The 18321-nt window shown below is 39.0% G+C and overlaps 1 protein-coding gene across 23 annotated transcripts in view; it reads right to left on the reverse strand.

The window, feature by feature from the left end:
* ICA1 (islet cell autoantigen 1) overlaps positions 1–18321 on the reverse strand; it is a 148724-nt gene that overhangs the window by 31545 nt on the left and 98858 nt on the right. For all 23 annotated transcript variants that reach the window (XR_006197102.1, XR_006197087.1, XM_042918575.1 and 20 more), the window contains 2 exons: positions 9701–9826; positions 8597–8695 (listed from right to left, as the gene is read on the reverse strand). Coding sequence is in view for 21 of the 23 variants with exons in the window: in XM_042918575.1 (XP_042774509.1) it covers positions 8597–8695; positions 9701–9826 (225 nt within the window). In the remaining 2 variants the exon portion in view is untranslated. The remainder of the gene's footprint in view (positions 1–8596; positions 8696–9700; positions 9827–18321) is intronic.

Consider the following 18321-nt stretch of genomic DNA (forward strand, 5'->3'; position numbering starts at 1 on the left):
AGCAAGAGAGTTTTAGATTAAACTGAGCTAAACGCTCCTCTATACAGCAAGGAAAAAAACCACAACAGGCATGGAACTTGTTTCTTACAAAGATGGTAAACAATGAAGACAATCAAGAAACTCAGAGGAACTCTGAAACAACATGGAGGACAAATCACGTCCCCTTCCTCTCTCAACATTAGTTCCTGGGTGTGACTGTCAGATATAGGACATTCTACTTGGAGAACCACTGCTTTCACCAAAGTTTGATGAAAAGGTCCAAGTGGGGGCTGAGGTGGAGGGGATTCTTTATGGTATTTTAAAGTCTGCAACTCAGCTGAAAACACTTAACCTTGTAGCATCTGTAAAAGTCAGAGGTGACAGCATTTTCTGTGTGACATGAACACCTGCTCAGCCAAGAGGCCTTGGCTGACTGTAGAGACAAGGCAGCCATCAGATGGAACTATTTTGAATCAGCGGCTGATGGAAGCCACATTCAAATCCATGTCCAGAAATGAAACGTCAAAGCATTCTGTTTCTAAACCCCAAACCCACTAGGTTCTTCATTAAAATTGTTCATGAAGATCACTTTGTATTAGCAGCAAAACAGCATCATACAAGACTGAAAGGTTTCATACAGAAGAAAAAATGTTTTTATACTAGTAACCTTTCTCCGTTTAAAAGCCTGCACTGACATGGTAATAGTTTCCATCAATGCTTAAATGGTTTCAGGAAGCACACACACACAATATATAAGATCAGCGTGACAGAGGAAATGCGCAGACCGAGCTTGCAAAAGTGTCTTAGAAAGGAAACAGCTTAATATAATAATGGGAGTTACTACTTCCTGTATTAGGAAAATAAAAGCAACAGCAACATTCATCTGAATGAAAGCAAAACTACTCAGCAAAACAAATTTCACAGACAAAAGGCTAGCAGCCAACCCTAATATAATGACCTAAGTTTAAGTTTAGCCTTGACAACTGAGTAACATTTTCTCTAATCTTTAATTATGACATTTAATTTTCTTAGGCTACTTCCCATTAATTATACTGTATGCATATGAAGGTGCCAAATAATTGTCTATAAAAGGAAATAAAAGTGCTGAAAATAGGGAGGCATGGTTAAAAGATGGTGAACTCGGTTGTGTGTATGTTTGTGTTTATATAATTGGTACCACATGAGGAATAAAAAGCAGAGGCATGATGATGTGTATAGCCACACAATTCATGGATTTTAGCACATGTGGCCCCCCACTCATGCAGTTATAAATCTATAAAGATACTATGTAAGGAGCACTATTAATCTAGGATCAGAAGGTACTCTTGAATTATAGCGTAGAATAAAAAGTAAAGTTAGAGAAAAACAAACATAATCATAAATAAGATATATAAACTTATTCTTTAAACTTTTTTTTAAACTTTTTTTTAAAGTCTCTCTCTCTCTCCCTCTCTCTAAAGAGAGTGGGGAAGAAGGGCTGAGGAAAAGAGAGAGAGAAAGACTCCTAAACAGGCTCCACACTCAGTGCAGAGCTCCACGTGAGGCTTGATCCCATGATTCTGGGATCATTACCTGAGCCAAAATCAAGAGTTGGAAACTCAACCAACTAAGCCACCCAGGTGCCCCTCTTATCAACAGTTTTTAAAGGTTTGAAAGGAATTAGATGTCTTAAAGGTTCATCTTATGTTAGGTATTGCAGTCCATTCAACCATTCAACCATTAACAGGTAGGAACAATATTTGAATCCAGGTCTTCAAAATTCTACAACTAGTCAAGAAATGGTACCGAATAGCCAAGTCAAGAACATTTGCTGAACTCCTTCATATGTAGCACCAAATAGACCAAGAACACTTCCTTCCAAACTCTAAAGCAAGTGTCCTAAATTCCTAGGTATCTGAGGGATTGACTGATATAGATGATGGTTTTCACCTATGTGCAAACATTTCAAAGGGCTACTTTAAAAAAAAAATTTTAATGTTTATTTATTTTTGAGAGACAGAGCACGAGTTGGGGAGGGGCAGAGAGGGAGATACAGAATCCCAAGCAGGCTCCAGGCTCTGAGCTGTTGGCAAAGAGTCCAATGGAGGGCTTGAACTCATGAGCTGTGAGATGGAGACCTGAGCTGAAGACAGACTCTTAACTGACTGAGCCACCCAGGCACCCCTCAAAGTGTTACTTTTAACAGAAAGTTTACAACTATAGTTTTTAAAGGTGGCACTTGTGCTTTCTCTTGCCCTCCTGCCTCAGGGCCCGAAGTACCACCTGGAAGAAATGACTTACAGCAGAGTGGGAAAAGCATGAGCATCCCTGTTTCCACAGCTACTGCATATGGAGCATGTAGCCTTGGGCAGATGACCAGACCTTTCTGAACTCCAGTTTCCTCATTTGAAACACGGAGAAAAAAACAAGTAGACCCAACTACTCAAGGTTATTTTGAGGATTAACTAAAATATATGCCCTTTCTATATGTCAGTGCCAAACTTAACTGTATCATTAATTATGATACCCAACCTCAGCACATTAGAGTCACGCATAGCATGACAAATTCTCTGAGATGCTACTTCATCTCACGTTTAGCAGAGTTCCTGGCATTAAGTAACTGCCCACACAATGATAATATTTTTCCTTTCCTCTCAAAGAAAAGTAATGGAATGAGACGAAGCAGGGGATGGAGAGGAACCTGTTATGAGGAGAGCCTGAGCTACCAGATGCCTGGAGGAGCAAACGCCAGTCATCACAAGGGATGGATGAACTGATGATCAGCCACCTGTCGGTTTGTCCACCTCAAACTTCAGTGGTGCCATGGTCAGCCCCCTAACCCCTCTTCTCCCATGGACTTGGATGCTTCTCAGTTTTGCAATGATCTGGCCTGGAGCAGCTTGGGGGAAAAAATCACTCTGCTAAAGGCTGAGTAAAGTAATGACACCGAGAGAAAACTTGAAAGTCTACAAGGATATTCTGGATGCTCGCCATGAATAATTGCCATGTTGGGACTGGCAACTAAAATAGCATTGCAGAGATATTTACCCAATTTTCATAAAAACTATTATGGCTTTATTTTCAAAGCAAGTAACTACAGAGCCGTGTGGCTTGTCGGTAAATGTTCAAGTGATTAACTGAGAAATGTGGAGGTGGGTGGAAGAAGGCTGTTAGGCATACGAATTTGAGAAAAACAAAATTTAGAGAAGGATGTTTTTTGAATTGTGAAAGCTAAAAACATTTTAGTCTCCAGAATGATGTTCCATATAACAGTGCTAAGTCCTAGACCCCAGGAGAGAAAAGAGGGAACATTGGCACATCTGTTTCAATGGTTATTTTTGAACATGCCCAGAGTTAGGTTTTCAAATTCGGGTTTCCTTAAAATCCTGGCACAGGGCAAAAGCCAGTTGCAAAGCCAAATTGCATTTTTTCAGAATTAGCCTTGTTGCAGGGTGGGAAACCTCCCTGCCTTCCTTGCTTGTAGGCCTGCCCTGCCCTCTTGTATCCCTTTGGGAGTTCTATAAGCCCAGACCAGGGCCGGCAGGCCTGAAGCACAGGTTTGGGAATGGAACTGCCAGAGCCATCTGTGGGAGTCAGGGAGGGTTATCTTGGGTGAGGTCTGTGAGACCTATCCCACGGCCCTTCACAGCCTCGCCTTCGAAACTCACTGCAAAACTAATCATCTAGGGTGCAAACAGTAAGAAAGGAACTTAAGCGAGGCTATAGGGCCTGGCAAGCTCAACAAACCCCTGTGTATCGATACTGCCAATGGCTGTCTTCTGGATCCATGAGAGAATTCTCAATAAATCCATCCCCGTTACCCCCACCATGGCTGCCACCCTCACCGCCCACCAGCAGCACCCCAAAACAGCCAGAAAGTGACAGAGCCCAAGTTAAAGTCAGGCCTGGCTGGCACAGGGCCTGTGATCTTACATAATCATGCATCCAGAGTAAAAAATCTGGCTTTCCTGCCAAAAGCACTAGAATGGGGGACATGACAGGAATATGTTTAGTGCTGGCCATTTTCATTAAATATAGGCACGCTGATCTCTTTTAAAATACAAATACAGAAGGTCATGCCTTCCCCTCAACCAGCTCCCAATGGTGTGTCTACTTCAAAGGGTCTCCAGTGCTCACTTCTCTGTAAAAACATCTGACTCAACCCACATGATAGTGAGGGAAGAAGAGACCACTGAGTTTTAGAGTTTCCAGGAAAAAGCCACGTGACTCCTGAGGGGTTTTGTTTGTTTGTTTGTTTTTGTTTTTTGCTTTTGTTTTGTTTTTGTTTTGCTTTCTCTGAAGATCTATGCAGCAATGTGTAAGTAAAGGACATCCTGGAAGAATAAAGTAAACATGACCATTTCTGAGGGGTGGTAATTTAAGACTGGTCACTGTTTTCCAATAGAGAGCATTTCATTTACCTTAAAAAAATGCTTTAAACTCATAGTCTAAATTACTTTCTCTAAAAAAGTGACAGTGCTTTTGAGATGTGGCTAGAAATATTCCATTCCTATCTCCACGACTTGATAATTTCCACCATGTGAAAGACATTCTCAGATGATTTGGAATCAGTATACAATTAACATATTAGGGGCACCTGGGTGGCTCAGTTGGTTACGCTTTAGACTCTCGATTTTGACTCAGGTCATGATCTCTTGGTTCCTGAGATAGAGCCCCGTGTCAGGCTTGGAGCTGGGTATGGAGCCTGCTTGAGATTCTCTCTTTCCCTCTGCCCTTCCCTAATGCACACACTTTCTCTCTCTAAAAAAATTAACATATTAATAACCCATACAAAATACCTATGTGTAGTAGCATTTTAATGAAAAAGTATGTATTGTTTAAAAATACAAGATTAGTGCATTGCTTCTTTTACTGGAAACCACTTAAAAGATGTTCTCTCCACTTTAAATTTGAGCCTTGTTGCAATTAGATTAAAAAAATTTGTAACATAAAAAAAATTTTTGTAACATTAAATTTCAATGCTAAATCCTCCATAAAGTTAAAATGCTGCAAAAATCTATTAATCATAAAATGAATGATGAAGGATTATGTCAATAAAAGTAGAATTAATAGAACCGTATCAGGCCTGAATAAAAAAGCAATAGTTGACACATAAAACATTACCACAAAATATTCACGAAATGTCAAAATAGTCACTGGGATATGAGGTGGAGACTCAATTCATTTTTATAATAAAATTATATTGGGAAAGAAATATACATATTTTCTAGAGAAAGCTTCATTAGAAATAAACTTCTGGGGCATGAGTTATATCCCTGTAATTCTGCAGCAAAAGACTCTTCCCTCCAAACAGGATGCATCGAGTGTTTAACACATTAATTATCATCCTTCATCAAGCATAAAACTAACAGTCAGGAAATACAGCTGCAGTGGCACAATTACCAACACTCAGAATACACCCTGCAGCAAAGAAAACAAATGGGTTGCTTTTCATTAACAGAGCTTGGCAAACCTCTCCAAAGACAATGTTTTCCTTCCAGCCAGAGTACCAAAAGGCATTTCAGGGGCTATTTGCTTAGGTAAATCTAGAGAACAAATAAAACATGAAAATATTTATTTAAATTCCAAAATAATCCATTATCAATATAGTGTCATTCAGAAGAAAATTACATACAATGAAAATGACTTAATCAAATCAAAATTATTTATTCATTTAGCTATTTATTTTTATAATTTTTTAAATGTTTATTTATTTTGAGAAAGAGAGAAAGAGAGTGCATGACAAGCAGGGGAGGGACAGGGAGAATGAGAAGGAGAGAGAGAAAGAATCCCAAGCAGGCTCTGCACCGGCAGAGCCCAACACAGGGCTTGAACTTAGGAACTGTCAGATCATGACCTGAGCCAAAATCAAGAGTCAGATGCTTAACCAACTGAGCCACCAGGTGTCCACCCTTTTTAGTAATTTTTTATAATTTTTATTTTTTTTTAAACATTTTTTTAAACATTTATTTATTTTTGAGACAGAGAGAGACAGAGCATGAATGGGGGAGGGTCAGAGAGAGAGGGAGACACAGAATCTGAAACAGGCTCCAGGCTCTGAGCTGTCAGCACAGAGCCTGACGCGGGGCTCGAACTCACAGACCGCGAGGTCATGACCTGAGCTGAAGTCGGCCGCTTAACCGACTGAGCCACCCAGGCGCCCCTATAATTTTTATTTTTTTGAGAGAGAGAGAGAGACAGCATGAACGGGAGGGGTAGAGATAGAGGGAGAGAAAGAAAGAATCTATTTTTTTTATTTGAGAGAAAGAGAGAGAGAGAGAGAGAGAGAGAGCGAGCATGGGCAGAGGAGAAGGGCAGAAGAGAAGAGAGAGAGAACCTAAGCAGGCTGCACACTGAGTGCTGAACTCAATCCCAGGACCCTGGGATCATGACCTCAGGCTAAATCAAGAGTCAGATACTCAACTTACTGAGCCACCCAGGTGCCCCCCCCCCCCCCCACTGCAAATCTTTTAAATACAAGGCATGTTTTTAAAAATATATACGAGTGCAAGAGGGTTGGTAAGTCATGTAATATCTTCATGCTTTATGGTAATACATACGCTATTAGTGGTTTTCATTTTCATGTTCTGTGACATACAATATGATAGGTAACATGCCTCTGTGTATGCAATAATGAGCTGTGTGATAACAGGATTCTATTACATAGGTTTGAGTCCATATAAATAAAATAATTAGCAACTAGCTTGGGATTCTAATATAGCATCTCTGAAAAGCCTAGATGAATAGCATTCTAGAAAAGTAGTAAGAGCCTAGTTTATTTGGTTGATTGCTGGACACTTAACATTCTTAATATTACTTTAATTATATTATACCTTAACAGATACATTATTTCTACTGAGTTTATATTATAATTAAACCATAAACTGCTACTTAAACCATAATTTAAGGATGACTCTAGGGATGTAAAAGGCAATGGATAGTCATGTGCCCAAAATATTTGTAATTATGTCCTGAACCACCGCCATCAAACTTCCGCTAAATTCCCTGCCCAGAAATCCTCTAACATAATCAGCTTGATCCTCTCTGAAGGATAAATATCACGGCAACAATTAAAGAGTCATCTTCTCCTCAGCACAGGAGGCCAGAAAGGAATCTCCATGTTTGTGGCATCAGTTTCATATTGTACTTTATATGCAATTAACTCAAACCTGAACTTCTTTTAAATCGTATTTGGGCTAGGCATCATTCCATCTTCCACCTAGCTGATTTGTGCACAACTGTCTTACAAAGACAAACTTATTATGAAATAAAATCTGATGCACATACATACCCTAAAGCCTGAAAGTCTCTCTGCCTTACTAAAGAAGAAACTGTAGGATTCTGTTCAGGCCTCTATAAGAAATGTGAAGAGTGTGAATTGTAATAATTTTAATCGATCTGGCTCAGTCAGGACAGCAGCTTTCTAAGGTGCTGAACGTGGTAGTAAATGGTGGGGCAGGAATGCAGCAATGGTAACATCGCCAATGTGCTAAGAAAGGCTTCGGGTTCATTGGACACAGAACATTTAGCTAGACAAAGGAGGTTATGGGAGGAATGAAATGTCCCTCCCCTCAAGGGCTTAGAGTCCACCTGACAGAATAAAAATGGGCACATTCTGAATCTGGTTACCATGCAGCATGTCACCAAGTACCAATAAATGAACAAATGACCAGCTGACAGGAGTATTGTGAAGAAACTTCATTGGCCAGGTGTCCTGTCTGGAGTCAGGCCAGGTGCCTCTCAAGGTGAGTGGACTGTCTTGGGTTCCTCTTGGGACCTTCATTTAAAGGGCCAGGGTCTTAAAGGTTTCTGTCTTAATACTTTTGTAGATGCAGTGACATTATAAACATTTCAGAATCAAAGGTATTTTAAAGCAAAAAAAAAAAAAAAGCTTTTTAATGTTTTCTTAAGCAAGATGATAAGTCATTTACAAATTGCCTGAAAAATTAACAGGAAGGTAATTTCAAGGTGAACTTTAACTAGTTCTTTCCTGGTCTTTTCCTTTCAAAGATATGACCTGGCAACAAAGAATCTGGTGTTTTCTCCTTCTTAAAATCCTTTTGGAACCCAAATCACTTCCTTCTTGACATGCATTCTCTCTCATCAACCAAAATGATCCCACACTCAGCTGTAATACTGAGAATCAGACATTTTGCATATATCCCTTTTGAGTTGAGAAATCACTGAGTTTAATGTTGCTTTTTTGAATGAAAAATATTCCTGTAAGTCTTATGGGAAAATTTAATTCTGTACTGAATGGTACTCACAGAATAAAATGACATTTGTCAGAAGTAAGAGAGGAAAGAAAAATACTTTGCAAGGGAACATCTTTGAATAATTAAAAAGTAATGGAGTAAACTAGACCTGTACAATCTTTCCTTTAACAGCACCAAACAAGTCATTTAAAGCAGTCCCCACAATTCATCTCCCAGTAACATGTACCCCAAGGTTCAAGCTGTGTTTTTGTACTGTTGTGACTTATTGATGCAGTAAAGGACTATACTACGGGGCACAGTTATCTCTTGGACACTGGGAGTCTGTTGGAATAATGATGATTGCTGCCAATGGTCAGACACTGTCTGTGATGTAAACATTACTTTTGCTAAGTTTTTCTAACAGCCTCTCTTAGCTTTCATACCTTTAACGTAGTGAATTCATATGGTTGGTAACCTTTGAAGCTCTCATGGATGGCTGCCATAGTGTGAGAAGTTTTCTCCCAAAAATGAAGCAGAGTGGTCTGTAAGGAAAGACAGTACAGCTATTAACGTTCTGAATGTGCAGTTTTAGCCATAGAGGCCCCAGAGAAGTGTGCCCATCTCTGGCTTTCAAGACCCTCCAAAATATGATTCCACCTCATCTCTGCAGCCTTGTTTCCATTATGCCCCTCTTTAAATCTTGTATTTCAGCCAAACTAAATGCTTCCCAGTACCCCCAAATACTGCTACCATGACTAATGGTGCTCCACTATTTGGGACATTAGCCTCTCCATTCTCTGTACTTGTCCCATGTGATCTATCCTCCAAAACCCAGGGCTAATTGTTAACAATCTACTTTTGTGATCCTTCCACTGATGCAATTTGTCCCTCTTCAAACCCTCATTGGATCTTGTTGAACTTATTTCACTTAGCACTTCCTGTTCTCTCCTTGAAGTACAAAAAATATCGTCACACTATACGTACTATCTTTGATTTCCTTTTGAAACTTCAAGTTCCTTGAGGACAGGAAATTTGATCTTATTAATTTTTATATTCCCTACAACACCTAGAGTTTGGCCTCCCACACTCAGCGGGTGTCTAATAGCACTGTTGTTGGATACAAGTCCTATGCTGAAGGAACTCAGAAGCTAGGAGGAGACAAAAATAAGTCCATTAAATTATGACAACCTGACGAGTCAGTGACCGTGCCAGGAGAACTCTAGGCAACAACACGGAGTGAAATAAGAGGAGGTACATTACACACAGTGGAATATGGAAAGGTACAAATGGGCGGAAAGGCACTCAGGCGGTAGGAACCATCTACGTAAAATCAGGGAAGTGGGAAATGGTGTATGTACAGGAAACAGCTAATATTTATTTTGGTTACACTGTAGTCCACTAGAAGGGACAGGTGTGGAAAGTAAATTATGAGCAAGACATTTAGAACTTCATAATGCCCGAAGCATACTTTTAGCTCAGACACCATTTTTCTGTCCCCTAAGCCTCAGAGCATTCTTGGTTCATTGTAACTAACATCACTTCATTACCTGGTATGTTGCTAGCATATGAGACAACAGATTGCATCTGCTTGCTCCAAGAAGATCCACTTTTTGACACACATCCATCTTCAATTTGTCAAAGCTTTTTTTGGCAAGGCGTACTTGTGTTTGTACCTAGAAAGTAAAAGGGAACCCTTGAGCCACTCAGACTCTTAAGTAGTTAAACTTTGCCAGTGAGGAAAGCCAAGAGTGGGCTTATCTCTTTCACGTAAGAAAACACCTTTGGAAGTTCCAAGCAGGCGAGAAGATCCTACAGCATCCATTCTTTACCTGCAAAGGATCTCAACAACAGCACTGCATATGATGATTTTACAGCAGATTTACCATCCTAGTTATATTTTTCTCAGTCAAAATTTAAACTCCTCTCCTCTCAAAGCATTCACAAAGTGACTGTGGTGGAGAGACGTCTGGAAACATGCAGTGGGGTAAGGGGAAAACCTTCGCCACATTACCATTTTCCTATAGGTCTCTGAAGCTCACTTCCCCAAATATTTTTCACTCACCTTCCCTAATGTTAACATCTTACATAACACAGTACATTTGTTAAAAATAAGAAATCAACATGGACACGATCCTACTAAACAATAGATGTTATTCAGATCTAACTAGCTTTTCCATCAATGTCCTTTTTTTGTTGTTGTTGTTCCAAGATCCAACCTAGGATACCACATAAGGGGATTGTGACATAATCTAAAAAAATGATAAACTTTCAAGTTTTTATTACTGAGTATGTATGTAAGCAATTCTCCCTCTGTCCCTGAGCCATATGGTATTTCAAAATGGGAATGAGGTCAGGGAAAGATTTGGAAATGTTTATTCTACACATAATTTGATAATAAAATAGAAGGTTTTAAAAATAACACAGCTACTTTACAAATGGTGAGGTCAAAATTTCTCCTTCCTCCAACCTGAAGGAGGAAGGTTGTATTTTAACCAGGGAAAGCTTGCCAAATATCACTTTATCTCAGGTAATTCATGCAGTTGTAGACACCAGACAGGTAACTGCATTATGGGAGTAATGCTGACTCATTAGTGATAGTTCTTCCATCACAGGATACCAGGAAGCAAGGATGATGTCTGACTTGATCACCATTACATGATTGGTACCTGGTGACCTGGCCCAAAGCAGGTGCCGGATACATATTTGGTGACTGAATGAAGAAATTTTCTAGGCTATTTAAAAGGTAAAGTACTTAAGTTATTATTTTAAAGTATAACCTTTAAGGTTGTTATTTTAGAAATGATTTTATTTTTTAACAAAAATAACCATAAAGATTATTTGATATAAAACATTAATTTTTACCACTGATAATTCTACTTATAATCATAGTTTATAAGATTATAGGGCATTATATAATAATAGCAACAATCAATACAATTGTTACCATTTGTAACAATTTAACCATTGAGGCAATTTAACAATAGCTACAATTCACAATTAATACAATTCACTCACCACATGCCAGCTATTCTCTCTTAGCCTCTGTTATTACCCTTTCTGACTGCTAAGGATTAAGAGGATTCATCTGGGGAAGTAACTAATGAGCAAGGCGGCCGTTCGAGATTAGCCTGCCTGACTCCAAAGCCATGCTATTCTGCCTCTCAAGCAACTTACACTAGTCACTGGAAAATCAAGAAGCTCAAAATTTGACTCTAGGAAAAACCCTAGTTTTCCCTGTAGATTATATGGAATTGGAAAACAATGAGGCAATACATTTAACAACATATTGACAGAATTAATACCCTATGTGAATAGGGTCTTCTGTTCTATATAGCTGTATAAAACTTTTCCTAAGAATTCCTCTGTATTTTTGGACTATAGGGCTAGAAAACCAGAGAATAGAAGAAGCCAGCTAGCTCCTCTCAAAGTGACCACACCATGGGCTTAAACAAATCCTGGAGCTCAATCATTCCCCACTGTAGAGTGGAGAAATTCTAGGCAAAGGTACTTGGGAGCACTGACTATAAAATAAATTTAGAATTAGTTCAAAGTAGTGATTTCCTGCCTTCCTTTGAGAGGAATAAGGAGACTGCAAAAGGAACACCCAAGTTCTACAGGGAAGGTATGAGAAAGTATGAAGAGAAAGATGTTTCACAGTAGCTGAAGTGCTCACTGCAAGCCCCCCACTGGTTCACCAGCTGCTCTGGCAGGCAAGCCCTCCTCAACTGGGATCCTGGGAGGCATCTGTCTTCACCCTTTTCTTCTGATGGGGAAGGAGACTAATATGGGTATGAGCTTTCACATCTGCATTCATTCCACACATATTTGGTGAGTACCCATTATGTGTCAGGACCAGTGCTAGGCACTGGGGCATCTGTAAAGGAGGAAGATTCATGGCAATGAGTGAATAAATACTTACAAATGAATGCACTTAGGCATAAGGACCCTCTAGTTTTTTTTAGAGAAGACAAATTAACAATTATATTATAATACAATGGGGGGGGCGCCTGGGGGGCTCAGTCGGTTAAGCGTCCGACTTCGGCTCAGGTCATGATCTCGTGGTCCGTGAGTTCGAGCCCCGCGTTGGGCTCTGTGCTGACAGCTCAGAGCCTGGAGCCTGCTTCAGATTCTGTGTCTCCCTCTTTCTCTGACCCTCCCCCATTCATGCTCTGTCTCTCTCTGTCTCAAAAATAAATAAACATTAAAAAAATTTAAAAAAAAATAATACAATGGGAAAAGTCAAAGGTAGAAGAAGAGTACAACACAGAGGTAGTACAGATAAGGAAATGATTAATGCTGAGGGTGGTGTGGAGCAGGAGAGTAGGTTGATGTCAAAAAGCCATATTGGGGGTGCCTTGGTGGCTCAGTCAGTTAAGTGTTCAATTCTTGGCTTCAGCTCTGGTCATAATCTCATGAGTTTTGAGCCCCACATCGTACTTTACACTGACAGTGCAGAACCTGCTTGAAATTCTATCTGCCTCTCTCTCTGCCCCCCACCCCTGCCTCTCTCTCTCAAAATAAGTAAACTTGAAAAAAAAAAAAAAAAGAAAAAGAAAAAAAGAAGCCCCAAATACTGGTCTCCCAGGATCCCCACCCTTTGCCCTTTAACAACAAAGTCATAGTGGGCTGCTCCCACTCTGACTTGGGGCTTGGCACGTGACTTGCTTTGCCCAGTGAGATGTTAACAAATGTGATGAAACTGGAAGCTTGGAAAAAAAAGTACTGGCACATTTCCACCTTTTTGCTTCTCTGAGATGGCCTTGAGAATATACCCAGGCCAACCTGAGAACATGCCTAGGCTAGCCAGCTGGAGGGATGTGAGAGCCTTGTGCATGCAAGAGACACAGGAGGACAGTCCAGTTGTCCCAGCAGATAAGCCTTTGGCCAGCTAACCTGCAGACAGGAGAGGGAGGTCAGCCATGATCAGCAGAAGCCCTCCCTACCCCACAGCTAACCACAGACTCAGGAGTGAGATTAGCAGAGACCAGAACTGCCCTAATCCGCAGATTTGTGAACAATAAGAAAAGCTTATTGTCTTAAGACACTGAATGATAGCATTGCTTATTTCACTGCATTATTATGGCCACAGATAACTGACATAAATGATAAGCAGGCAGACAATAAAGGCTTCTGAGTTAGGAGGGGATATCTGACGGTCTTAAAGCATACACAGGAGTAAACAGTAAATACAAGGTATCCACAAGACTGGCCTGCTAATGGAGAGGTTCTACATCTTCTAATGAAATTCAAATTAATTTTTTGTGAGGCTGTGGATTTTGCTTTTTCCTTCATGTAGATATTTTTTTTAACCTAAGAGAAAACTTCAGCTACTTATAATACAAAGCTCATGAATTAATATGCTCTGAAATGTTCCCTAATTTATTTTGTTTAAATTTTGTAAAGTAATTTTAGAAACCTAGAAGAAGACTTCAACACTTGACCCAGTGAGTTCTGAAAGGCCATATGCTTTGTGTGTCAACAATGATTATTAAAATACTTAATGCACTGCTGAGTTTCCAAATGTTGAGTCCTTTCCCTGCCAAACAAGGAGGATGTTACCCTGTTGGGCATTCTGAATATGGTAAAGTTCATTTAATATTTTGTGCTCCATGCCTACTCTCTAAAACACATTTCCAGTCTGCTGCAGCCCGAGGACAAAGCACTGAGGACACACTCCAAGCAGAGGCCACTATCAAGAGTCTAATTTCATATGCCTCCAGACGCACTTAAGTGAAAAATGTTTTGATTATTATTCCTTTCAATCCCAGATAAATTATATTCAATTACATAAACATCTTGAGGAGCTCGGGTGGTTTTCAAGGTTTTTAAAACAATGTATCTTCAGTCATATAAATGTACCCTTTGTTTATTTCTTAACTTTATTGCTATTGCCCCACCTTTCTCCTCTTATTCTCTAAGCTCTAGGAAATGATCATGCATATTAAACTCCCTTCAGTGTGAGTCCTGCCCTCCCCAGGCTGCAGAGATTCAATTTACCAGAGAAAGGAGTAATGTCTTGTAGTGCCAAGACTACAGGGCACTTCTCTGTACTTATTTCTCCTAACCTGAAATTCTACCTCTTAGCCCCAACTTGAACTACATATGGTCAAGCCAAAGCTATTCATCCTCTTATTTCAATCCAACTTCCCCATCCAGTGGGAAAGGTCTTAATATTGCTCCATGACCAAATAATTTGAGAGCGGTTTTTAAATTTTTTCTAAGTGTTTTCTTTCCTTTAAAAACAAACAGAGTAAAACTATAATCCTACTCTTTTACATTTTCTTCCAGGAAAGGGCCCTGCCTGCCACCATCCATGCATTCATTCATTCAGCAAATATTCACTCAGTATCTTCTATATGCTGGTAGCAGTGAGTAAAACACAGGGATCTCTGCCCTCATGGAGCTGACAGTCCAGTGGGCATTTTCACATCAGTGAGGGCATAACATCAAAGTGAATGAGGTGCTCAGAAAGAAAGCCACACTGATCCACAAGAATGATTTACCAAGGAAACTGACCAAGAGAATATTCTCCAAGAAAGTGGTGCTCAAATTCTATTCAGAATGACTGAACATGATTAACCATGCAAGAAAAGAATACTCCAGCAGAGAGAGAAGCATGTGCAAAGGCCCTGGGGTGGGGGTAGGGGGCAATAAGGCAGGTCCAGAAGGGCAGTGTAGCTGGGTTGCTAAGGCAAGTAGAGGGGTGGTAATGAGATGAGGCACAAAAGGTTGGTTGGGGCACATCCCAGAGCAGAGGCCTTGGAGGCATATGCTAAGGATTTTAATTTTTACCCTAGAAGCCATGTAAAAACATTAGAGGTCTTTACGCATGGGAGAGATAGAATTTTATTTTCAGTTTGAAAAGTCCATCAGTTATAATGTGGGGATGCACTGGAGGAAGGGAAGAGTAGATGAGAATGGATTTAGAGTCAAGGGGGGAGATGACGGCAGCTTTAGACTTGGGTGGGAATACTGATATGGGAAAAAAATGCTCTGACTCCAGAGATATTTAGGAGGTAAAACATACAGGACCTAGTGAAGTATTAGATGTTGGGGTGTGGAGGACGACTCCTACGTATCTAACCACCCCAAAACCAGTATCATTGTCTAACTTGTCTTTCCACCAGATGTTTTTACTCACATCAGCTTCTCATGGACACCTCACACCACATCAAAATTCTTGGTTTCTTTCCCAACCAGCTCTCAACACCCCGCCCTCATTAAACTGATTTGTTCATCCTATTCTCCTCTGAGGTAGTAATCTTACATCCAGGGGAAAATGTCAAGATCAGAGAATATGCCAATTATTTCTTTTGGCTTTTAGTAAGATGCCACAAGAAAAGTCTAGCCCATCTGAAGTCACTGGAGAACAAAAGACACATATTTATCTTCATTAAAAGAAGATACTTTTTTCTGGTCAATGAACCAAGACCTCTTGAGGGGCAGATAATCAAACACCTTCCTGAATCACTTTACTGTATCATTGGTTGCATCATGTATTTATCCACTGGTGGCAGGAGCAATTCTGACATTGTATTATGCATGGATGTATGTGTAAGTGACTGTGTGCACCATGCATGTGTGTGGGCAGCCAACTGCAGACCCAGGAGCCATCTATTTTTTGGTCTTTGCTCAACAAAATCCTCAACCCATTTTGAAGTATCTTCCTTCTCTTTAATCATGTGGTTTAAATGAGTATATCCTTTTATGGGGCATCTTTCCACTCCCACTGACTGGCCTGGGGATGGCCATCTTAATCCAAGTTGAGTCAATCATAAGGCATTATGGTTGGCTGATTCAGGAAAAGACATCTGATTCAAACTGTATGAATCAGAACCCTTTTTAAAGGATATTTGCACTTGGAACTAGAATTTCATATCAGTGGAATAATACAATGTAGTCTAGTCTTTTTGTGGCTGGATTCTTTCACTCAACATAATTCCTTTGAGATCAATGTTGTTGCATATATTAGCAATGTGTTCTTTCTTATTTCTGAGTAGTATTTAATTATATGGATATGATGTAATTTGTATATCATTTGGGTTTGGCTATTTTGAATAAAAGTGTTATAAACATTTGAGCACAAGTCTGTGTATGGACATGTTTTTCATTTCTCTGGGCAAATATCTAGGAGTAGGAAGGCTGACTCTTTTAGTAACTATGTGTTTAATTTTATAAAAAATTGCCAAACTGTTTTCCAAAATAACTGTATCATTTTGCATTCCAGCCAACAATGAATCCAAGTTCGATTTGCTCCATATCCTCATTAACACTTGGTATTTTCAATCTTTTAAGTTCTAGCCATTCTAATGGATGTGTAGTCATAGTCATTATGATTTTAATTTGCATTTCTCTAATGACTAAAGATGTTGAAATTCTTTTAATTTCTTATTTGCCAATCACATATCTTTCATAATATGCTTATTCTATTCAAATCTTTTGCCTATTTTAAAAAATTAAGTTTATATGAGTTATGAGTTCCTAATATGCTCTAAATATAAATCCATTATCAGACCTAAGCTTGAAAACATTTTCTTCAAATGTTTAACTTGCTTTTCATTTTCTTTTTTTTTTGTCTTCTCAGGTTTTTAAAAAAATTTGTTTTTATTGAAATATAGTGGATATACAATATCCTATTCATGTATATTTCACACTGATCCAATATTTTTATACATTACAAAATGATCCTCACAATAACCCTTTCATTTGCTTAACAGTGGTATTTGAAGAGAAAAGGGTTTTAATTTTGATTATATCTAATTTACCAGGTGGTTGTTGTTGTTTTTAACAATTTCTGTTTTTTGTGTCTTACCAAATCATTCCCTAACCCAGCATCACAAAGATACTTTTCCTGTGCTTTTTCTTCTGGAAATTATATATTTTTAGCTATTACATTTAGATATGTAATCAATTTCAAGTTAATTTTTTTCTTGGTTTAAATTTTTTTTTCATTTATTTTGAGAGAGAGAGAGAGAAGGTGGGGGGAGGGCAGAGAGGCTCCATGCTGTTAGTGTGGAGCCTGATAAAGGGCTTGAACCCATGAACCATGAGATCATGACCTGAGCTGAAATCAAGAGTTGGCCACTCAACTGACTGAGCCACCCAAGTGCCCCTTATGAAGTTAATATCCAGAGATGGTGTGAGGTAGGGGTGTTGATTCTTTGTTTTCCCTAGAAGTGGCTATCCAGTTGTTCCAGCACCATTTGTTGAAAAATTATCCAATTGTCCATGATTTTGCCTGCACGTTTTGGCAAAAATCAATAAGCCATTATATGTGTGGACCCATTTCTGAATTTTCCATTGTATTATTTTTATCTATGTGTCTATCCTTGTACCAATACCACTCTGTGTTGATTACTATAGCTTTATAATGAGACTTTCAGTTTAGTATAAATTCTATGATCTTTTTTCTTTTTGTTTTGGTTATTCCAAGTTCTTCATATTTCTATATATATCTTAGGGATAGTTTCTCAATTTATTCAAAAACCCCTTCATGATATTGATTGGATTGCACTGTAGCTACAGATTTACTTGGAATTGACATCTTAATACCTTCAGACTGAGAAACATGGCATACCTTTCCATTTACTGGGTCTTTTAAAATTATCCTAGTATTTTGCTGATGTTAGTGCACAGGTATTACACATTTTATTAAATTTATTACAAAGTAGTTCATATTTTTTGATTCTATAAAAATATAAATTTCAAGTTCAAATTTCTCATTACTAGAAATATGGTTAATTTTTTAACTTGATATTGTATCCTATGACCTTGTTAAATTCAATTATTAGTTTTAATTTTTTTAATGTTTATTTTTGAGAGAGAGAGAGAGAGAGGGAGAGAGACAGACAGAGCATAAGCAGAGGAGAGGCAGAGAGAGAGGAAGACACAGAATCTGAAGCAGGCTCTAGGCTCTGAGTTGTCAGTACAGAGCCTGACACAGGGCTTGAACTCACGAACTGTGAGATCATGACCTGAGCTAAATGAAGTCAGATTCTTAACCAACTGAGCCACCCAGGCACCCCTCAATTACTAGTTTTAAAAGCTTTTTTTTAAAGATTCTTTAGGATTTCCTCTCTAGGTAGGTAGGTAGGTAGATAGATAGATAGATAGATAGATAGATAGGGCTATGGACCTGTGTACATATATCATGTTGTCCAGGATTATA

The sequence above is a fragment of the Panthera leo genome, chromosome A2, assembly GCF_018350215.1.
Source record: "Panthera leo isolate Ple1 chromosome A2, P.leo_Ple1_pat1.1, whole genome shotgun sequence".
Lineage (NCBI taxonomy): Eukaryota > Metazoa > Chordata > Mammalia > Carnivora > Felidae > Panthera > Panthera leo.